The sequence below is a fragment of the Entelurus aequoreus genome, linkage group LG05 (genome assembly GCF_033978785.1).
Source record: "Entelurus aequoreus isolate RoL-2023_Sb linkage group LG05, RoL_Eaeq_v1.1, whole genome shotgun sequence".
In the NCBI taxonomy this organism is placed as follows: Eukaryota; Metazoa; Chordata; class Actinopteri; order Syngnathiformes; family Syngnathidae; genus Entelurus; species Entelurus aequoreus.
Window position 1 is genome coordinate 85,565,990 of NC_084735.1, and position 24,628 is coordinate 85,590,617.

General features: G+C 38.7%; 2 protein-coding genes across 8 annotated transcripts in view; both read right to left on the minus strand.

Annotated features, from left to right (window-relative positions):
* Positions 1-4,176: 4,176 nt before the first annotated feature.
* LOC133651182 (prenylcysteine oxidase-like) lies at positions 4,177-16,570 on the minus strand. Of its 2 annotated transcripts, none has more exons than XM_062049176.1 (7): positions 16,313-16,570; positions 8,841-9,047; positions 8,577-8,751; positions 8,303-8,514; positions 8,092-8,232; positions 6,353-6,764; positions 4,177-6,283 (listed from the first exon to the last, which is right to left on the minus strand). In XM_062049176.1, the coding sequence occupies exons 1-7, from the start codon at positions 16,407-16,409 to the stop codon at positions 6,034-6,036; spliced, it is 1,494 nt and encodes a 497-aa protein (XP_061905160.1). In that variant the 5' UTR covers positions 16,410-16,570; the 3' UTR covers positions 4,177-6,033. The 2 variants fall into 2 exon arrangements, with proteins under 2 accessions (XP_061905160.1, XP_061905159.1); XM_062049175.1 differs by having other exon boundaries at positions 6,353-6,767.
* Positions 16,571-19,057: 2,487 nt separating this feature from the next.
* LOC133651183 (transcription elongation regulator 1-like) overlaps positions 19,058-24,628 on the minus strand; it is a 41,418-nt gene continuing 35,847 nt past the window's right edge. For all 6 annotated transcript variants that reach the window (XM_062049178.1, XM_062049183.1, XM_062049182.1 and 3 more), the window contains 2 exons: positions 19,722-19,822; positions 19,058-19,653 (listed from right to left, as the gene is read on the minus strand). In XM_062049178.1, coding sequence (XP_061905162.1) covers positions 19,452-19,653; positions 19,722-19,822 — 303 coding nt within the window. In that variant the 3' untranslated portion in view covers positions 19,058-19,451. The remainder of the gene's footprint in view (positions 19,654-19,721; positions 19,823-24,628) is intronic.

Below are 24,628 nucleotides of genomic sequence, written 5' to 3' on the forward strand. Positions count from 1 at the left end.
AATTAAAAAAATAATAAAACAATTTTTCTTTAAAACTGTTATTGTTGAAAAAAAATCGTAGTAATTCCAAATCAAAGTTGTTATGAATTATTGACCTATTCAAAGCTCTAATTACTTTACATCAAATATTCAATTTTGAAATATTTTTGGGGAAAATATTACACGTTTTGTGCGTTTGCCATAAAAAAAACGAAGTTTTCCATGACAAAAAAGGCATAAAACAAACAAATCAAAAGAACAACTATAAACATTTAAAATTGACGGATACATTTGAAGTTGATCTACACAGAGACTTAAGTGTTGAAAGTAAAAAAAAAAAAAGTAACTTATGTTTAACACCCCATGATATTTTGTGGGACCTTGTTAACTGTAACTGTTAAAAAAAAAAGAAAGAATCAAAATCAATGTTTTTTTATTAATTATTGATCTGGCCAGATCGCTTCAAGAATAAAAAAATATAAACAAAATGACCTGGAAAAAAAGCTACCATGCTAACACGATAGCAACATCAAGCTTACAGTTAGCATTAGTGAAATACACAAATATATGACACCGAGGTGTCTACCTGCTAAATTGGCTTAAAAAAAAGCTAACATGCTAATGTTAGCATGCTTAAATGCTAACCTAACCTGCGTCAAGTACAACATATATTACTCCAAGGTGTGTAACACGTTTAAAATGTTAGCCTGCTAACGTTAGCATGCATCAAATACCAAAACAGGACTTAAGTGTATACCTACAAAATTAGCTACAAAAAAAGCTAGCATACGAACGTTAACATGCTAACAGGTTTCATTTGTCGAGTAACAAAATATTTGACACTGAGGAATGAACCTGCAAAATTAACAAAAAAGCTAACACGCTAACAGTATTATGCTAACATGCTATCAATAACAAGCTTACAATTAGCATTAGTGAAATACAAAAATATAGGACACTGCTAAATTGGCCCAAAAAAAGCTAACATGCTAAAGTTATCTTTTTTTAACTGTAACCTGCGTCAAGTACCAACATATATTACTCTAATGTGTGTAATTCGTTTAAAATGTTAGCCTGCTACTGTTAGCATGCATCAAGTACCAAAACATGACTGAAGTGTATACCTACAAAAAAAAAAGCTAGCATACTAACGTTAACATGCTAACAGGTTTCATTTGTCGAGTAACAATAAATTTGACACTGAGGAATGTACCTGCAAAATTAACAAAAAAGCTAGCATGCTAATATTAGAATGCTAATGACTGTGTTAAAAAACTAGCTACGGGCATCCCTGCTTTAGCCACGCTAGCATTAAAGGCTCCCCATAATGTAACATTTTCAAGGTTTTAATGTCCTCCGGCACTAATCTTTTTATTTTTTATTTTTACTATCTCCCGGAGAGTGTGCCTAGGAAACACAAACAGGAAGTAAAACCAAATTCAGGAATCATTTTTCATTGTTGCGCGAAGATAATCAGTTACATTTGCAAACATGATGTGCATCAATCATCACATGGATCATTGCGTCACTTACAAAATGTCATCCACTCCACTTGGCCTCATTTGCATAAATAAACACACATGGCGACGGAAAAACATGACAAAATTAAACAATTAAGACCTTCATTGCACATCTGTAATCTATTACTAGTCCATGTTGCAGTCGTTCAAAGTAATCTATTACAGAGGTGTAACTTTAGCAAGCAAGCCAAAACTACAGAACATTCATGCTTTCTGTTCGAATATTGTTGTCAATTTACATTTAAATATATTATATACTTTTTTTTTTTTTTTTTTTTAACTTAATATGACTTCAGCTCTGTCCTCACTTCTCAACACGTGAGTAATGGACTACTATAGTAATGGAATACTCAAGTAATGGACCACTGCATCAATGGGATTAGAGAGTAATGACCTACTGCAGAAATTAAACACTGGAGTTATGGACTACTGAGGTAATAGATTACTGGAGTAATGAACTACTAGTAGAGTGGACCTCTGGAGTAATAGAATACTAACGTAATGGACCACTGGGGTAATGGACTACTGGAGTAATAGACCACTGGAGTAATGCCGAAATGGACCACTGGACTACTATAGTAATGGGTTACTGGTGTAATAAACCACTGGGGAAATGGAGTAATGGACTGCCAAAATAATGGATTACTGGTGTATTAAACCAGTGGTACCGGTCCGCGGACCGATTGGTACCGGGCCGCACAAGAAATTAAAAAAAAATTTTTTTTTTAAATTATGAAATCAGCATTAAAAACACAATATATACATTATATATCAATATAGATCAATACAGTCTGCAGGGATACAGTCCGTAAGCACACATGATTGTATTTATTTATGGGGAAAAAAGAAAAAAAAAAATGTTTTTTTTTGTTTCATGTCTCTAAGACGTTCCTACCGGAAGTTACAAGCAGTTTTGTCTGTGTTTTCCTCCGAAGAGCAGTTTTGTCTGTGTTTTATTCCTAGGGGGCGCTAGAGCGCAATTTTGAGTTTTGGGGTTCGTTTTTTTTTATTAGATCGCAATTTGCGCCAGTCCTGATGTGTGTAAAAAGTTTGGTGAGTTTTGAAGTATTTTAAGGGGGTCAAATTACAGCTCAAAGAGGCAAAAATGAGTGTTTTTATGAAACTTTTGTTTTGAAGGGGTGATTGCCAACTTCCTGTTGATTTTTGCTGAAGGATGTGAGTGTATGAAATCGAGCTCTAAGTCAGACCTACATAGAGGTTTTTGTTGCATGTCTCTACGATATTCGTACTGGGAGTTAGAGGAAGTTGTGTCTGTGTTTTTTTCCTAGGGGGCGCTAGAGCGCAATTTTGAGTTTTGGGGTTTGGTTTTTCCACTAAAGAGTTTTGTTCGCGTTTTTTGATGTGTGTGTAAAATTTGGTGAGTTTTGAAGCGTGTTAAGGGGGGCAAAGTAGTGTGCAAAGCTGCGGAAGAATAATAAGAAAGAAAGAAAGAATAATAATAATTATACAGTGTACATGCGGACCCTAATTATACAGGGTACATGCGGACCCTAATAAAACCTTACAAATTCAATAGGTCCTTTTGTCCCATTGCAAAAGGACTCCCTTTGGGATTCCTTTGACAATGGGCCGTGCGGGCCCTAATAATAATTAAAAAACATCAATGGCATATCAAATCAAATTTAAATAAAAATGGAATGCCTCTTTTCTATTTGCAGCCTTCTGAGGTAAATATCAACATAAACTTTTTCCACAGGCTAATAATAAATTTGAAAATAAAATAACAATAATGAATGAATCAAACATTCGAGCCTCGAAGTAGCAAGAGAAAGTGCATGAATAAAACGTTCATTATTGCTCAGTCAGTGTTTCCCATAAACTGCCAAGATACCTGTGGCGGTGGGGGCGTGGCTATGGGCGTGGTCACCATGACGTCATCGAGTAATAATGTAGTAATTTACTACAATGATATGATTTTCTCTAAAAAAGGCTAAAAAAATGTATACTTACTAATTAATAATAACAGTTTTGTTTTAAACGTCCATCCATCCATCCATTTTACAATATAATTACAACACTTTATGTACATATTTATATACAGATTTGAACAATAAGTTATTCACTGAAACATATTTATTAATTGTGGTTCTTACAAAAAATATATCTTATAAAATATAAAAGCTAAAATGTCTCTTAAAGCTCTGCCCCTTTAATTAGTGCATACTAAATAATTTAACTTTAGCCTACTACTACAACCATATTATTTACCAGCAACATAAAGTGAAACAGAGGCAGAGGTGTCCTGCCACAGTCAGTAACAAATAAACAGAAAACAGTAGTGGTCAAATACAAATAAGGCAACAAGAGAAGTATCCTACACTTCTCTTTTGTAAAGTAAATCTGAACAGCCGATACGGGCATCTACATCAACTATATCAGTGGTCCCCAACCTTTTTGTAGCTGGGGACCGGTCAACGCTTGAAAATTTGTCCCACGGACCGGGGGGGGGGGGGGGATTTATTTTTTTTATTTTATTTTTTTCATAAAGAAATACAATCATGTGTGCTTACGGACTGTATCCCTGCAGACTGTATTGCTCTATATTGATATATAATGTATATATTGTGTTTTTTATGTTGATTTAATTAAAAAAATAAATAAAAAAATAAAAAAAAGTTTTGTTTTTTTTTAAATAAAATTTATTGCGCGGCCCGGTACCAATCGGTCCGCGGCCCGGTGGTTGGGGACCACTGAACTATATGATTTGCCTGAGAAGCTGGACAGGACCCAAAAAAAATAAAAATAAAATAAAATAAAAAATTTTTTTTATTTTTTTTATTTGTGTTGGACGTAATTCTTTCGTGGCGGGCCGCCACAAATAAATGAATGTGTGGGAAACACTGTCAGTTTGCTACACTGATTTGCTTTAACACTGAATATGGAACAAGCAACGCTTATATAACTTAATAGTGCAAAATCAACTTTCAAAAAACAAACGAAAAAACATCAATGGTCTATTAAATAACATTTTAATAAAAAAATGGAATGCCTCTTTTCTATTTGCAGCCTTCTGAGGTAAATATCAACATTAACTTTTTCCACAGGCTAATACATTTGAAAATAAAATAACAATGAATAAACCAACCATTCAGGACTTTAAATCTAATCTAATCTAATCTAATCTGATGTGCCCAAACCAGATACCTGCCATCTTTTCTGGGATGCTAGATCGTTAATGTCGGGGCTCAGGTGGGCGGGGTTTGGTGGTAGCGGGGGGGGGTGTATATTGTAGCGTCCCGGAAGAGTTAGTGCTGCAAGGGGTTTCTGGGTATTTGTTGTGTTGTGTTTATGTTGTGTTACGGTGCGGATGTTCTCCCGAAATGTGTTGGTCATTCTTGTTTGGTGTGGATTCACAGTGTGGCGCATATTTGTAACAGTGTTAAAGTTGTTTATGCGACCATCCTCAGTGTGACTTGTATGGCTGTTGGTATGGATGAAAAGCGGACGTGAGGACAGGCGTAATGGACTACTATAGTAATGGATTACTGGAGTATTGAACTACTGGTACAGGGGATCACTGGAGTAATAGAATACTAAAGTTATAGACTAACAGAGCACTGGAGTAATGGACTACTATAGTAATGTAATTTTGGAGTAATGAACCATTAAGGAGTAATGGATTACTTGAGTAATGAACTATTGACATACTGGAGCACTGCAGTAACGGACTACTGAAGTAATGGACCACTCATGTAATGGAATACTGAAATAATAAACTACTAGAGTAATAGACTACTATAGTAATGGACCACTCGTGTAATGGAATACTGAAATAATAATCTACTAGAGTAATAGACTACTGTAGTAATGGACCACTCATGTAATGGAATACTGAAATAATAAACTACTAGAGTACTGAAGTAATGGACCACTCGTGTAATGGAATACTGATATAATAAACTACTAGAGTAATAGACTACTGAAGTAATGGACCACTCGTGTAATGGAATACTGAAATAATAATCTATAAGAGTAATAGACTACTGAAGTAATGGACCACTCGTGTAATGGAATACTGAAATAATAAACTACTAGAGTAATAGACTACTGAAGTAATGGACCACTCGTGTAATGGAATACTGAAATAATAAACTACTAGAGTAATAGACTACTGAAGTAATGGACCACTCGTGTAATGGAATACTGAAATAATAAACTACTAGAGTACTGAAGTAATGGACCACTCGTGTAATGGAATACTGAAATAATAAACTACTCGAGTAATGGACCAGTAGAAAAATGGATCACTGGAGTTTTTGACTACTGGAGTAATAGATTACTGAGGCAATAAACCACTCAAGTAATTGGACTACTGGAGTAATAGATTACTGGGGCAATAAACCACTCAAGTAATGGATTACTGGAGTATTGGACTACTGGAGTAAGAGATTACTGGGGCAATAAACCACTCAAGTAATGGACTACTGGAGTAATAGATTACTGGAGTATTGGATTACTGGAATATCACTTCTGTACCTCCTTGATGGAGTTTTGCAAAGTGTCCTGCTGGAGGTCAAAGTTCAGTCTTGACGCTGTGCATGAGGTCCTTCTGGTCCACCATGTCGGCTTGTCGGTTCCAGCGGTGGTACGCCAGCAGAGCGATGTTCTTGGCCGCCACCGAGCTCATCTCCATGGCGCTGCCGACCCACTCGATGCCATTGAGGTAGTAGAGGTTGGGCTGCAGTTCCACGGGGGGCAGGGAGGGGCTGCTGCCGTAGCGAGGGTACGCCTGCCACTCCGTCACCTGCACCGAGTAGTAGGACCTGAGGACCAGCGGCGGCGTTAGCACGGCGTTAGCACGGCGTGCTGCCACCAGCGTGGAGGACACTCACCTGAAGAGCGTCTTCAGCTGAGCTTTGGTCAGCGGCTGCAGGGAAAAGACTTTATAGACGCCCGCCTCTTGCGCTTGTTTCCGCCTGAAGCCCAGCGAGATGTTGACGGGACAGACGCTGGCCACGCTGTTGAAGAACAGGCCGGGTGCCTCCGTGGTCAGGACGCAGGCGTAGGGGAAGAGGCGGGGGTCCGGGAAGCCAAAGAGTGAAGTGTTGAGGTAACCGTGGACGACGGTGGCCACCGTGCTGTGATAGTCGCCCGCCGGCTGATCCATCGGTTGCGCGAAGCCTCGGAAAGAAATCCCCGAGCCCACGCTGTCCTGGAGCGGCGTCGCCAGGACAACGATGTCGTACAACTCCGACCTGGTCTCCCCCGCCCCTGTGAAGCTCAGTCGGTACTGAAGGGTGTCCCCTGCTGGGCAAAGGTGGACATTACAGCTGATGTGAGCGCTGATGGCCACGAGGGAGGTGACTTCACAGGGACAGGAAGTTGACAATGCAATGACAGGAAGTTGACAACGCAATGACAGGAAGTTGACTTCACAGGCAAATTAAGTTGACAACGCAATGAGAGGAAGTTGACCTTACAGGCACAGGAAGTTGACTTCACAGGGACAGGATGTTGACAACGCAATGACAGGAAGTTAATGTCACAGGGACAGGAAGTTAATGTCATTAGCACACAGGAAGTTGACTTCAGAGGCACAGGAAGTTGACTTCACAGGCAAAGGAAGTTGACCTTACAGGCACAGGAAGTTGACTTCACAGGGACAGGATGTTGACAACGCAATGACAGGAAGTTAATGTCATTGGCACACAGGAAGTTGACTGCACAGGGACAGGAAGCTGACTTCACAGGCAGTTGACTTCAAAGGCACAGGAAGTTGACTTCACAGGCACAGGAAGTTAGCTTCACAGGAAGTTGACTTCACAGGCACAGGAGGTTAGCTTCACAGGCACAGGAGGTTGACTTCACAGGCACAGGAAGTTGACTTCACAGGCACAGGAAGGTGACTTCACAGGCACAGGAAGTTGACTTCACAGGCACAGGAAGTTGACTTCACAGGCACAGGAAGTTAGCTTCACAGGCACAGGAAGTTAGCTTCACAGGCACAGGAAGTTAGCTTCACAGGCACAGGAAGTTAGCTTCACAGGCACAGGAAGTTGACTTCACAGGCACAGGAAGTTAGCTACACAGGCACAGGAAGTTAGCTACACAGGCACAGGAAGTTAGCTTCACAGGCACAGGAAGTTGACTTCACAGGCACAGGAAGTTAGCTTCACAGGCACAGGAAGGTGACTTCACAGGCACAGGAAGTTGACTTCACAGGCACAGGAAGTTAGCTTCACAGGCACAGGAAGGTGACTTCACAGGCACAGGAAGTTAGCTTCACAGGCACAGGAAGGTGACTTCACAGGCACAGGAAGTTGACTTCACAGGCACAGGAAGTTGACTTCACAGGCACAGGAAGGTGACTTCACAGGCACAGAAAGTTAGATAGTTGATGTCACAATGACAGGAAGTTGACGCTACAGTGACAGGTAGTTGATGCCACAATAACAGGAAGTTGACGTCACAATAACAGGAAGTTGACGTCACAATAACAGAAAGTTAACGTCACAGTAAGACAAAGTTGACTTCCCAGTGACAGGAAGTTAATGTCACAATGACATCACAATAACACAATGACAGGAAGTTGAAATGGACAAAGGAAGCTGAGCAAGGTCAAAGTTCGTACCAGAGTGCAGCGGCTCCACAGACGTGACGTGCGCTGACAGCAGGTTGGCGTTGGCCATCCTCAGAAGGCCCGAACACACCAGCTTGTTCCCGCCCTCCACCGCCCACAGGTTGTTCTGAGCGCTCGCCAAGGACACGGCGCCTGCAGCAAACACGAGCGCTCGTTACGCAGCGCCGAGCACGCCGGACCAATCGGAAAACGCTCCTCTGACCTACGAAGGCGGGAATGCTGACATTCTGGCAATAGTTGACCCTCATGATGGGCGCGATGACCTCGTCGATGAAGCGCTGAGACACGCCCAGCTCCAGCAGCGAATCGGAGAGCGGCTTGCGCGTCATGTTGATGAAGCCACTCCCCCCCAGAGAGTCCAGGAGCTCCTCCACAGAGCTGAAGGCGTAGCCGTGGGCCTGGTACTTGTAGATCCTGCAAGGCGCACACGCTCAGCACCATCGTTCTGGCGAGGGGCGCCACGTGCGCGGACGCACCTCATGAACTTCTCCATGATCTCCTCCACCCACATCTGCAGGCGGATGAAGCTGATGCCGTAGCGCCACCACAAGCGGGAGAGGTCCAGCAGGTACCAGTCGGTCTCCTCCAGGATCACCTCCTCGCTGTTGAACACCGCCGTCTTCCCCGCCACGCTGCGGCGGTACTTCAGGCCTGGAGGGGAGCAAAGACGAGAAACGTGCACGCGTGCGTGTCACCACCTGTGTGTGTGTGTGCGCACGTGCACGTGCACGTGAGCTCACCCAGCTGCTTGACAAAGTCCTGCATGTGGAGGTTGAGCGAGTGAATGATGGAACCTCCCGACTCGTAGTCGTTGTGGTTGACCGTGACCGTGGCCAGGCGACCTCCGACCTCGCCCTTCTCGTACACGTCCACTTGCACCTCGGGGCCAAAGTGCTGACGCAGGAAATGGGCGGTGGCGCTGCCCCCGATGCCGGCCCCCACCACCGCTGGAGCCAAATGGAATCATCAACGAACACATTAATGTACGTTGTATAGCACAGTGGTCCCCAACCACCGGGCTGCGGCCTGGTACCGGTCCGCGGACCGATTGGTACCGGGCCGCGCAAGAAATTAAAAAAAAAAAAAAAAAAAAAAAAAAAAATTAAATTTTTTTTTTTTTTTTTAAATTGAATCAACATAAAAACACTATATATACATATTGTGTATGTGTATGTCAATATAGATCAATACAGTCTGCAGGTATACAGTCCGTAAGCACACATGATTGTATTTCTTTATGAAAAAAAAAAAAATAATAATAATAATAATAATAATAATAATAAATTAAATTATTATTATTATTATTATTATCATCATTATTATATCTTACGACTTACGGTATATCAAAAATAATATTGAGCAAAATTTGATTGAAATATTGTCGTGTGGCCCTCCAGTGCTCGGGTTGCTTATGCGGCCCCTGGTGAAAATTAATTGCCCACCCCTGTTGTATAGCGTAAAATACTTATGTCATTCATTTCTAATTCTGGTTTCTTTCCATTAGTTAGCAGTGGTCCCCAACCACCGGTCTGGGGACCAGTAACGGTCCGTGACGCATTTCTACCGGGCCGGAGAGAAACATTAAATCATTTATAAAAGGACTGCATTTTCTCCGACTTAACTTTAGCCTGTCCCACCAGACCAGGTGTGTCAAACTTGTTTTCATTGAGGGCCACACCGCAGTCATGGCTGCCTTTAGAGGGCCGCTTGTAACAGTAAATAATTAACGAATTTGCCTATGAATTAAAATATTTTACTTTTTTTTTTTTCAGTAAAGAGTAAAAAAAAATCTGCCGATTTTACCACAGTTTTTTACAGAAAAAAAACCGGCAGCTTAGTTGCTAGTAAAATATTGTACTGTAAAATATATGGTGATTTTTTTTAATTTTTTACAACATATTACCGTAAATAGAAATACAGTACCACTCTTTAAATGTATTTTGGCAATTCAGATGCCAGTTTTTTACCATAATAAAATGTGGTACCATAAAACCATCAACCGTGGATTTTACATACATTTTTTTTTTTTAAACTGACAGCTCAGTCGACAGAATTTTACTGTAAAAAACAAACATTGGTCGTTTTTTTCCCCCAATTTACAGTAATATGCTGTAAAAAAAACTCCCTAAATTTTACAGTAAAATCTATTTGTCATTTTAATAGTGTACAATTTGATGGATAACGTGCTTCGAAATCGTAAGTTAAGCAGATATTTAAGTATTTATTTGGATTTTGACCAACAAAGTTAGATAATATAATATTTCTTGCAATATTGGACACTATTTTTTCCCCTGTCAAACTACGAAAAAAACCCTAATACCTTTACTAAGAAAATAAGAAAGTAGACACAGAAAATATAAGGTATTTTATTGAAACATATTATTTCCAGGCTTTTGCGGGCCATATAAGATGACCCTAACCATAACCCTAACCCTAAACCTAAACCTAACCCTAACTTAACTTTGGCCTGTCCCACCAGACCAGGTGTGTCAAACTTGTTTTCATTGAGGGCCACACCGCAGTCATGGCTGCCTTTAGAGGGCCGCTTGTAACAGTAAATAATTAACGAATTTGCCTATGAATTAAAATATTTTACTTTTTTTTCCCAGTAAAGAGTAAAAAAAATCTGCCGATTTTACCACAGTTTTTTACAGAAAAAAAAACGGAAGCTTAGTTGCCAGTAAAATATTATACTGTAAAATATATGGTGATTTTTTTTTTTTTTTACAACATATGACCGTAAATAGAAATACAGTACCACTCTTTAAATGTATTTTGGCAATTCAGATGCCAGTTTTTTACCATAATAAAATGTGGTACCATAAAACCATCAACCGTGGATTTTACATAAAAAATGTTTTTTAAACTGACAGCTCAGTCGACAGAATTTTACTGTAAAAAAACAAACATTGGTCGTTTTTTTCCCCCAACTTACAGTAATATGCTGTAAAAAAAACTCCCTACATTTTACAGTAAAATCTATTTGTCATTTTAATAGTGTACAATTTGATGGATAACGTGCTTCGAAATCATAAGTTAAGCAGATATTTAAGTATTTATTTGGATTTTGACCAACAAAGTTAGATAATATAATATTTCTTGCAATATTGGACACTATTTTTTTCCCCTGTCAAACTAGGAAAAAAACCTAATACCTTTAGTAAGAAAATAAGAAAGTAGACACAGAAAATATAAGGTATTTTATTGAAACATATTATTTCCAGGCTTTTGCGGGCCATATAAAATGACCCTAACCATAACCCTAACCCTAACTTAACTTTGGCCTGTCCCACCAGACCAGGTGTGTCAAACTTCTTTTCATTGAGGGCCACACCGCAGTCATGGCTGCCTTTAGAGGGCCGCTTGTAACAGTAAATAATTAACGAATTTGCCTATGAATTAAAATATTTTACTTTTTTTTTTTCAGTAAAGAGTAAAAAAAATCTGCCGATTTTACCACAGTTTTTTACAGAAAAAAAACCGGCAGCTTAGTTGCCAGTAAAATATTGGCGTGGCTATGGGCGTGGTCACCATGACGTCGTCGAGTAATTTGTATAATTTACTCTAAAAGCTCAAAAAATGTATACTTACTAATTAATACTAACAGTTTTATTTTAAACGTCCATCCATCCATCCATTTTACAATATAATTACAACACTTTATGTACATACTTATATACAGATTTGAACAATAAGTTATTCACTGAAATATATTTATTAATTGTGGTTCTTACAAAAAATACATCTTATAAAATATAAAAGCTAAAATGTCTCATAAAGCTCTGCCCCTTTAATTAGTGCATACTAACTAATTTAACTTTAGCCTACTACTACAACCATATTATTTACCAGCAACATAAAGTGAAACAGAGGCAGTCAGTAACAAATAAACAGAAAACAGTAGTGGTGGTAGATAGACACAGAGCTTCATCAAACATCTGATCCACTGAACAAAGAGCTCCAAAAATCTTGAACTTTAGACTGCCATCAGTTTTACTCCCTCCACTTAACCATGTGTTTCCTACTGCCTGCAGACTTTGCACCCTTTGTTATATACACATGTTGTGTTTCTAATATAAATACATTTAATAAAGTCAAATACAAATAAGGCAACAAGAGAAGTATCCTACACTTCTCTTTTGTAAAGTAAATCTGAACAGCCTATATGGGCATCTACATCAACTATATGATTTGCCTGAGAAGCTGGAGAGGACAAAAAAATATATATATATTTTATTTTTTTTAAATTTGTGGCGGACGTAATTCTTTCGTGGCGGGCCGCCACAAATAAATGAATGTGTGTGAAACACTGGAATCAAAATCAATGTTATTATGAATTATTGACCTATCCAAGGTTCCCATTACTTCACATCAAATATTCCACTAAGAAAAATATTTTTGGTGGAAGATTTTGCAAATTTGGTAAACAAATACCCCCAAAAATGATATTTTGTTGTTTTCTTACTGTACCGAAAATGAACCGAACCGTGACCTCCAAACCGAGGTACGTACCGAACCGGAATTTTTGTGTACCGCATACTTGCCAACCCTCCCGTTTTTAGCGGGAGAATCCCGGTATTCAGCGCCTCTCCCGACAACCTCCCTTCTCCCGACAAACTCCCGGTATTCAGCCGGAGCTGGAGGCCACGCCCCCTCCAGCTCAATGCGGACCTGAGTGGCGACAGCCGTTCTCACGTCCGCTTTCCCACAATATAAACAGCTTGCCTGCCCAATGACGTCATAACATCTACGGCTTTTAGAGAGTAGAGTGCACAACAAGGAGAGAGAGTTCTTGCTTTCTTATGTGGGTTTATTGTTAGGCAGTTTCATTGACGTCCTCCCAGCGCGGTAACAACACGCAACAACACACGTCACGTTTAGTCTACCGTAAAGCAGTTCGTCTGCAGTAAACAGCAATGTTGTGACACTCTTAAACAGGACAATACTGCCATCTATTGGATAGCCTGCAGAACACTGAAATTCAAGTATTTTATTTATATGTATAATAAAATAAAATAAAAAATAAAAAAATAAAATATATATATATATATATAGCCAGAATTCACTTAAAGTCAAATATTTCATACATATATATTATATATATATATATATGAAATACTTGATTTGGTGAATTCTAGCTGTAAATATACTCTCTTCTTAACCACGCCCCCCTACCTCCCGATATCGGAGGTCTCAAGGTTGGCAAGTATGGTGTACCGTTACGCCATACTTGCCAACCCTCCCGTTTTTAGCGGGAGAATCCCGTTATTCAGCGCCTTTCCCGACAACCTCCCTTCTCCCGACAAACTCCCGGTATTCAGCCGGAGCTGGAGGCCACGCCCCCTCCAGCTCAATGCGGACCTGAGACTGAGTGGGGACAGCCTATTCTCACGTCCACTTTCCCACAACATAAATACGCTTGCAAGTTCCAAAACGAATGGAAACAAGAATTTCAGTTCATCCAGGACAGTTGGAAGGGGAAGGTGTATGTTGCCTGTAAATATGTAGAACAGGGGCCGTACTTATCAAGCTTCTTAGAGTGCCATTTTACACTTAAGTCCTGAGAATTTGCGAAATTTAGTCCTACTCTCAAACTTAAGAATAAAAGCTTTTTATCAACGTTCTTAAGTCTAAGAATCACTCCTACTCTCCACGATATTTAAGAGACCTTCAGAGGTGTCTTAAGTGGTTAGGAGTTGCCAGCAGGGGATGGCACTGAGGCGAGAGAGACGTGCGCCAACGTTCAGGGAACGGAACAATGTTGGGTTTTTTTTTATGACGAGCAGCTGATCAAACGGTATCGTTCAGACAGAGCGGATATTATTTTTGTCACAGATTTAATACTTTTCGATTCCTTGTTGATTTCTGCATGTGTCTGCAGTGGGCTAGTATATACAGAGCCACCCACACCAGTTTCAAATTAGTTGCCTAATTAATGAATTGGAAATAAAATGTTATGACAGTAGCGTATGTGTGTGGCCGTGAGGTGAGTGACGTCAGTGAGTGTGTGGGCGAGAGAAGAGAGGGAGCGGTAGCGTGAGTGCCGGCGGGGACTAGTTTGTTTTGTATTATTTTGTAGTTCATTGTCAAAATATACACTCCCATTGTCCACTTAAATATTTCCAAGATATTTCTTTATTCTTAGACAACGGATTCCCTTCCGTGATTGGTCATTTCTATGGACACAGAAATGACGTCACCTAAAATTCCGTTTACGGCACATAGTAATGTCGTAATTCAGCTCTGAGTGTGACACTTAAGATTCAGTCCTACACTTCGCTGAAAGTGGGAGTAAGACGCTTGATAACTAACTTTTAAGTGCAGCTTTCAGCCAAGAATTTATTTACTCTTAAGTCAACTCTTAGCAGACTTCTTAGGAGTAATTCTAAGAAGCTTGATAAGTACGGCCCCAGACTTCTCCATTGAACACAGTGGCCGAAATGATTTCTCAGTCATGAACAGAGAAGTTAAACAGGACAATACTGCCATCTAATGGATAGATGATTCAAGTATTTCTTTTATGTAAATAAAATAAATATGTATATATATATAGCTAGAATTCACTGAAAGTCAAGTATTTCATACATACATGTATATATATATATATATATATATATATATATATATATATATATATATATATATATATATATATATATATATATATATATATACATATATATACTCATATATATATGAAATATATATGAAATACTCGAGTTGGTGAATTCTAGCGGTAAATAACCACGCCCCCAACCCCCCTACCTCCCACCTCCCGATATCGGAGGTCTCAAGGTTGGCAAGTATGGTGTGCTGTTACGCCCCCACTAAATGGTAACACCCGAATAAGTTTTTCAACTTGTTTAAGTCGGGGGTCCACGTTAATCAATTCATGGTAAAAAAAAAAAAAAAATCAACGTAATCATCGTAGTATCAACTAGAAACGCTCCTGTACTTGGTATCATTACAGTGGATGTGACATGATACAATGCACACTAATGAACATATCAGACAGAAAAGTGACAGATTGTAGCCAAAGGCTGATTTCCATCTGCATCTTATTGCAAAGAAACACTAATTCAGCTTTATAGTGACTTGCAATTTTCATGCACTTATGGGTGAGGGCCGACATCCGGGCAACTGAGCTACATACGGGTTCTTCGAGCCATAGCAACCAGACTGGCGTTGAAAACAAACCGTTGCCATTACTCTTTAACCTGTCGACCTACGCTGGTTAAACCCGTCATTCTGCCTCCAAAATGCCTGAAAAACTGTGTTGTTTTTGGTCGTGCTAACCACAACTGGAAATAGGGAAAACAAAGGTTGTATTTTGTTCTGCCAAAGCGTGATAAAAGCCCACAGAGACGAGACAAATGGCTCGCAGCTTTACACCGGGAAAACGAGGACGGTTCTCACTGGAGTCCCCCAAAGTCCCGGGTCGTGTGTTCGGATCACTTCGTTTCTGGTAAATATAAGGAACAAAAATCCACCTTCTTAACCACAACTTGGCTATACGTCCGTGCTAATGTTGTACTTGTTGAATTTGTACCTTATAACGTTCGACAGCTGAAGTTGTTGTACAAAAATAACATGCGGTATATACTATATAGTCTATAGCCTAGCTAGCTATTTTCGAAAACCGGTTTCGTTTAAATTTGCACTTAACAGTTGGGTTTTTAAAAACCAATAAACCCTATAATTTTCATGTTGCCATTCAATACATGTAGCCCTCAAATCTCTCAATATTTTATACACTAACACTTGATCTTGTTGTTGATAACTTCCGCGTCTCTTTCTTAGTAGCGCGCAGGCTAAGCTAACTAGCAAGCTAAGCTAAGCCTGAGAAGCTTTTAAGTTCACTGAGACGAGTCTGACGCAAATAATACATTTTCGTTTTTTCACACGATATGCGAATAAGTAAAAATGCGTAAATGAAGGATTTAACGCCGACTTCCAAGCCACAACGCTCGTTAAATGCTTTTTCTGTCAATGCTGTGTTCGCTGTGAGCTGCTTTGTTTTCAACGAATTCCCGGTTGCTAGGGGATTGGTAGGCGGAAGTGACGTAGGTCCGCCCTCACCCATTCACAAGTGGAAAGCCAGCTCCCTGAAAATAATGCCTACATTAAACCGGTCCGTGGCGCAAAAAGGACTGCGTTACAAGACACAAAATACCCCCAATAAAGATTTGAAAATATATATATTTTGTCTTGCCTATTTTAGAGGGCGGAGCTCCATCCACCTGAGCCGACGCCGCGGCGGAGCAGAGCGCCATGAGGCCGGCCAGCAGCAGCCTGGGAGGACCGCCCATGACGCCGGGAGAGCAGCGGGAACTTTCTTCACCGGGCTTACAGAACCAAAAAAAAAAAGACAACGGCGCTCATTCGCCGCTAGCTGCGCGGTAAACGGAGCATTTAAACGGATTCGCGAGGCCCGTCCACCGTGTTTGGTCTCCGTGCGCCTAGCATTGTGGACTTGCGCAGCGGCAACATCCGGCAATATCACGTGACCCGGAAATCTGACTCATTCTGCCCAATTGCAGTCCGCCAAGAGAATGACGTCACAAGTGTTTAAAATGAAAATGTGTTTTCTGGTGTTTGGAATTTGCTTGCCATGACTAAACATGCAATTTGATACGAGAAGTAAATTATTATTTTTTTAGCTACAAAACATAGGATATGATTGTAATGTTGTATGACGTCACAATATGAGGGACTGTCACTAAATACACGTGTTTTTGATGCCATCCACAATGTGGTTCTTGTCGCCTGAATGCATACATACTGTACATACTGTATGTAGTGCACAACAAACTACATCTACATACTGTATATACACACACACACATATATGATGTATATATATATATACACACACATTGTTCATATTTATATACAGGTGAAACTCCAAAAAATAGAATATGGTGCAAAAGTTCATGCTAGTCAGCAATTTTACTTAAAAATGCGAAACTGTGATGTGACCTCATTACATGCAAAGTGACATTTGTTGTAATTTGGATGAAAAGCATAATCATCAAAATGAGCTTTGTTTCACTTCGTAAATCTAATTGCTGGAATAAACAACACTTTGCACAATATTTACATGTGACTTTTGTTACTGTATGTACAAATACACACTGCAACCACATCATTTCCCCATTGTGGGATTTGTCTATCCTTTACATACACGCTGTGTATATATATATATAATAAATGATAAATGGGTTATACTTGTATAGCGCTTTTCTACCTTCAAGGTACTCAAAGCACTTTGACAGTATTTCCACATTCACCCATTCACACACACATTCACACACTGATGGCGGGAGCTGCCGCTAACCAGCAGCCATCAGGAGCAAGGGTGAAGTGTCTTGCCCAAGGACACAACGGACGTGACTAGGATGGTAGAAGGTGGGGATTGAACCCCAGTAAACAGCAACACTACGATTGCTGGCACGGCCACTCTACCAACTTCGCCACGCCGTCCCTAATCATACTGTACATACAGTACACACACACACAGACACATATCTACATATACACACATACATATATATGGTGTACATACATACATATATATATATATATATATATATATATATATATATATATATATATATATACACGCACACATACATATATTTATGGTGTACTTACATACAGATATATATATATATACATATACACACACACACACACATATATACACACACACATATTTATGGTGTACTTACAGACACACATACATATATATATATACACACACACATACGTATATATATGTGTACATACAAACATACATATACTGTATATATATATATATATACACACATGTATGTGTACATACATACATATACTGTATATATATATACACATACATATATACACACATACATATATTATATATGGTGTACATACATACAAATATCCATCCATATTATATGTGTACATACATACATATATACACACATACATATTTATATATGGTGTACATACATACAAATATATACACATTTTATATATGTGTACATACATACATATATAGACACATACATATATTATATATGGTGTACATACATACAAATATATACACATTTTATATATGTGTACATACATACATATATACACACATACATATATATGGTGTACATACATACAAATATCCATCCATATTATATGTGTACATACATACATATATACACACATACATATATTATATATGGTGTACATACATAAATATATACACATATTATATATGTGTACATACATACATATATACACACATACATATATTATATATGGTGTACATACATACAAATATACACACACATTATATATGTGTACATACATACATATATACACATACATATATTTTATATGGTGTACATACATACAAATATACACACATATATATGTGTACATACATATATTATATATGCTGTACATACATACATATATATATGGTGTACATACATACAAATATACACACACATTATATATGTGTACATACATACATATATACACACATACATATATTTTATATGGTGTACATACATACAAATATACACACATATATATGTGTACATACATATATTATATATGCTGTACATACATACATATATACACATACATATATTATATATGGTGTACATACATACAAATATACACACATTATATATGTGTACATACATACATATATACACACATATATATATTTTATATGGTGTACATACATACAAATATACACACATATATATGTGTACATACATATATTATATATGCTGTACATACATACATATATACACATACATATATTATATATGGTGTACATACATACAAATATACACACATTATATATGTGTACATACATACATATATATGTGTACATACATATATTATATATGCTGTACATACATAGAGAGATGCATGCCGCGAGAAAGACAAGAAGGTGACAAGCGGCTGAGAAAACATTGGAACTTGTTTATTTGGACGTGGAGACAAATGGCTGCTTTAGTGGAGCAGCGAGGAACATTCCAGACTTTGAGCGGCACCTTGGATCTGTAAGGCTTCAGCACGCCTCACACACGTGCACGCAACTCACACGCACGCACTCACACACTACAGTTGATTTACATGGTCTATGTTACACGTGCGGCTGCTTGGGAGGCAGCCTTCATCATCATCATCATCATCCCTCTGCTAGGCAGAGGCGATGGGTCAAAGGTCACCCCGCGGCACAGTGACCTGGTTCCCCCGCGTGTGCCACAAAGCGCTTGGCAATGGCGAAAAAGAGACTCGCTTGGGGGAGCCGGGGGACAGGGGGGCGTCGTCATGCTCTTGGCCCGCTGAGGAGGTCACTTGGTGGAGCGGCGCGTGGGCTCCGATGCCGTGGGTGGAGGGGGCGGTCCGCGGCGGTCCAGGTCTTCGATGTAGAACATGATGAGCTTCCTGCGCTCGTCGGGGACGCAGTCCAGAACCAGGTAGCGCTTGTCGTTCTGCAGGATCTTCTCCACATCGTTCAGGTGCTGATCCGACTCGTGGATCAGCTTTCTGGACCTGAAGGAGAATGTGTTACCTTCATCTTCTCACCGGGAACCTCCTACAAGGTGAAGTGTGGTTCTCACCTGTACGTGATGAACTTGGTCTCCTTCAGGAGCGTTCTGAAGTCTGCTTTGGCAGTGATGAACTTGTCTTTGATGTAGTCCTCAAACTCACGCTGTCTCTTCTGTGACATGAGGACCACACGAGGAGAACATCAGCAAAGCATGGAGCGGATGAGGAGAACATGAAGAGAAAACAAGAGAACACAGGGAGAACATAAAGACAAGAACACATGAGAATATGAAGACAAGAGAACATGACAAGAACATAACGAGAAAACAAAGAAGGCAAAAACACGAGGAGAAAATATAAAGACAACAGGAAAATATAAAGACAAGAGAACATGTGGAGGAGAACATGAAGAGAAAACAAAGAAGGCAAGAGAACATTAAGACCACACAAAGACAACAAGAGAATATGAAGATAAGAGAACATGAAGACAACAAGAGAATATGAAGATAAGAGAACATTAAGGCAAACAAAGAAGGCAAAAACATGGGAACACAAAGACAACAAGAGAAAATTAACACAAGAGAACATGAAGAGAAAACAAAGAAAGCTAAAACATGAGGAGAACAAAAAGACAACAAGAAAACATGAGAACATGAAGAGAAAACGAAGAAGGCCAAAACATGAGAACACGAAGACAACAAGAGAATATGAAGACAAGAAAACATGAAGAGAACATGAAGAGAAAACAAAGAAGGCAAAAACATGAGGAGAACATAAAGACAACAGGATAATAAAGACAAAAGAACATGACAAGAACATGACGAGAAAACAAAGAAAGCAAAAACATGAGGAGAACATAAAGACAACAAGAAAACATGAGAACATGAAGAGAACAAGAGAACATGAAGAGAAAACGAAGAAGGCAAAAACATGAGGAGAACATAAAGACAACAAGAAAACATGAGAACATGAAGAGAACAAGAGAACATGAAGAGAAAACGAAGAAGGCAAAAACATGAGAACACGAAGACAACAAGAGAATATGAAGACAAGAGAACATGAAGAGAAAACAAAGAAGACAAAAACATGAGGAGAACAAAGACAACAAGAAAACATGAAGACAACAGAACATGACAAGAACATGACGAGAAAACAAAGAAGGCAAAAACATGAGGAGAACATAAAGTCAACAGGATAATAAAGACAAGAGAACATGTGGAGAATATGAAGAGAAAACAAAAAAGGCACAAACATGAGGAGAACATAAAGACAACAGGATAATATAAAGAAAAGAGAACATGTGGAGAACATGAAGAGAAAACAAAGAAGGCAAAAACATGAGAACATAAAGACAACAGGATAATATAAAGAAAAGAGAACATGACAAGAACATGACGAGAAAACAAAGAAGGCAAAAACATGAGAACATAAAGACAACAGGATAATATAAAGAAAAGAGAACATGACAAGATCGTGACGAGAAAACAAAGAAGGCAAAAACATGAGGAGAACATAAAGACAACAGGATAATATAAAGAAAAGAGAACATGTGGAGAACATGACGAGAAAACAAAGAAGGCAAAAACATGAGGAGAACATAAAGACAACAGGATAATAAAGACAAGAGAACATGTGGAGAACATGAAGAGAAAACAAAGAAGGCAAAAATATGAGAACATAAAGACAACAGGATAATATAAAGAAAAGAGAACATGTGGAGAACATGAAGAGAAAACAAAGAAGGCAAAACATGAGGAGAACATAAAGACAACAGGATAATAAAGACAAGAGAACATGTGGAGAACATGAAGAGAAAACAAAGAAGGCACAAACATGAGAACATAAAGACAACAGGATAATATAAAGACAAGAGAACATGTGGAGAACACGAGGAGAAAACAAAGAAGGCAAAAACATGAGGAGAACACGAAGATAACAAGAGAATATGAAGAACATGTTCTCATAAAGAGAACATGAAGAGAAAACAAAGAGGACAAAAACATTAGGAAAAACATAAAGACAACAAGAAAACATGAAGATAACAAGAGAAGATGTGAAGAACATGAAGAGAAAACAAAGAAGGCAAAAACATGAGAACACAAAGACAACAAGAGAACACGAAGACCACATGAAGACAACAAGAGAATATGAAGACAAGAGAACATGAAGAGAAAACCAAGAAGGCAAAAACATGAGAATAAAAACAAGAAAATATGAGAACATGAAGAGAACAAGAGAACATGACGAGAACAAGAAGAGAAAACGAAGAAGCCAAAAACATGAGGAAAACATAAAGACAACAAGAAAACATGAGAACATGAACATAACAAGAGAAGATGTGGAGAACATGAAGAGAAAACAAAGGCCAAAACATAAGGAGAACACGAAGACAACAAGAGCATATGAAGAAAAGAGAAGATGTGGAGAACATGAAGAGAAAACAGACGGCAAAAACATGAGGAGAACACAAAGACAACAAGAGAATATGAAGACCACATGAAGACAACAAGAGAACATGAAGAGAAAACCAAGAAGGCAAAAACGTGAGATTAAAAACAAGAAAACATGAGAACATGACGAGAACATGAAGAGAAAACGAAGAAGGCAAAAACATGAGAACACGAAGACAACAAGAGTATATGAAGACAAGAGAACATAAAGAGAACAAAACATGAGGAAAACAAAGACAACAAGAAAACATGAGAACATGAAGATAACAAGAGAAGATGTGGAGAACATGAAGAGAGAACGAAGAAGACCAAAACATAAGGAGAACTCGAAGACAACAAGAGAATATGTAGAAAAGATAACATGTGGAGAACATGAAGAGAAAACAAAGAGGGCAAAAACATGAGGAGAACACAAAGACAACAAGAAAACATGAAGACTACATGAAGACAAGAGAACATGAAGAGAAAACAAAGAAGGCAAGAGAACATGAAGACCACACAAAGACAACAAGAGAATATGAAGATAAGAAAACATGTGGAGAACATGAAAAGAAAACAAGGAAGGCAAGAGAACATGAAGACCACATGAAGACAACAAGAGAATATGAAGACAAGACAACATTAAGGCAAAACAAAGAACATGAAGACAGCAAGAGCACATGAGAACATGAAGGGAACATGAGGAGCACATGAAGACAACAGGAGAACAAAAAGACAACACAAGGAGGATATGAAGGGAACAAAGAAAACACGAGGATAACACAAAGAACACAAGGAGAACATGAGGAAAACACGAGGATAACATGAGGAAAACGCGAGGATAACACGAGGAAAACAAGTAGAACATGAAGACCACACAAGAACATGAAAAGAACACAAAGAGAAGATGAAGATAAAATGAGAAGAACATAAAAACAAAATGAGGAGAACATAAAGAGAACATGTAAAGAACAAAGAACACGAAGAGAACATTTGAAGAACATGAACAGAAAATAAGCAAACAATGAAGAGAACATGAGGAGAACACAAAGGGAACATGAGAACAACATGAGGAAAACAAAGAATATGAGGAGAACAAAAAGGGAACATGGAGAAATCAAGGAGAACATGAAGAGAAAAAGAAGAGAACATGAGAATACAAAGAAACATGTGAAGAACAGGAGGAGCACACAAAGATAAGATGAGGAGAATACAAAGGGAAGATGAGGAGAACATGAAGAGAAAAAGAAGAGAACATGAGAATACAAAGAAACATGTGAAGAACAGGAGGAGCACACAAAGATAAGATGAGGAGAATACAAAGGGAAGACTAGGAGAACATGAAGAGAAAAAGAAGAGAACATGAGAATACAAAGAAACATGTGAAGAACAGGAGGAGCACACAAAGATAAGATGAGGAGAATACAAAGGGAAGATGAGGAGAACATGAAAAGAAAAAGAAGAGAACATGAGAATACAAAGAAACATGTGAAGAACAGGAGGAGCACACAAAGATAAGATGAGGAGAATACAAAGGGAAGACTAGGAGAACATGAAGAGAAAAAGAAGAGAACATGAGGAGAATACAAAGAAACATGTGAAGAACAGGAGGAGCACACAAAGATAAGATGAGGAGAATACAAAGGGAAGACTAGGAGAACATGAAGAGAAAAAGAAGAGAACATGAGGAGAATACAAAGAAACATGTGAAGAACAGGAGGAGCACACAAAGATAAGATGAGGAGAATACAAAGGGAAGATGAGGAGAACATGAAGAGAAAAAGAAGAGAACATGAGAATACAAAGAAACATGTGAAGAACAGGAGGAGCACACAAAGATAAGATGAGGAGAATACAAAGGGAAGACTAGGAGAACATGAAGAGAAAAAGAAGAGAACATGAGGAGAATACAAAGAAACATGTGAAGAACAGGAGGAGCACACAAAGATAAGATGAGGAGAATACAAAGGGAAGATGAGGAGAACATGAAGAGAAAAAGAAGAGAACATGAGAATACAAAGAAACATGTGAAGAACAGGAGGAGCACACAAAGATAAGATGAGGAGAATACAAAGGGAAGATGAGGAGAACATGAAGAGAAAAAGAAGAGAACATGAGGAAGATACAAAGAAACATGTGAAGAACAGGAGGAGCGCACAAAGATAAGATGAGGAGAATACAAAGGGAAGATGAGGAGAACATGAAGAGAAAAAGAAGAGAACATGAGGAAGATACAAAGAAACATGTGAAGAACAGGAGGAGCACACAAAGATAAGATGAGGAGAATACAAAGGGAAGATGAGGAGAACATGAAGAGAAAAAGAAGAGAACATGAGGAAGATACAAAGAAACATGTGAAGAACAGGAGGAGCACACAAAGATAAGATGAGGAGAATACAAAGGGAAGATGAGGAGAACATGAAGAGAAAAAGAAGAGAACATGAGAATACAAAGAAACATGTGAAGAACAGGAGGAGCACACAAAGATAAGATGAGGAGAATACAAAGGGAAGATGAGGAGAACATGAAGAGAAAAAGAAGAGAACATG

Excerpts from the sequence above, each read along its gene's own strand:
- LOC133651182 (XM_062049175.1), bottom strand. The coding sequence starts at position 16,409 with ATGGGCGGTCCTCCCAGGCTGCTGCTGGCCGGCCTCATGGCGCTCTGC. Across the intron at positions 9,048-16,312 it reads AGCTCCGCCCTCTAAAATAG|CGGTGGTGGGGGCCGGCATC; the intron begins GCAAGACAAAAT and ends ATTTGGCTCCAG. Across the intron at positions 8,752-8,840 it reads GGACTTTGTCAAGCAGCTGG|GCCTGAAGTACCGCCGCAGC; the intron begins GTGAGCTCACGT and ends GCTCCCCTCCAG.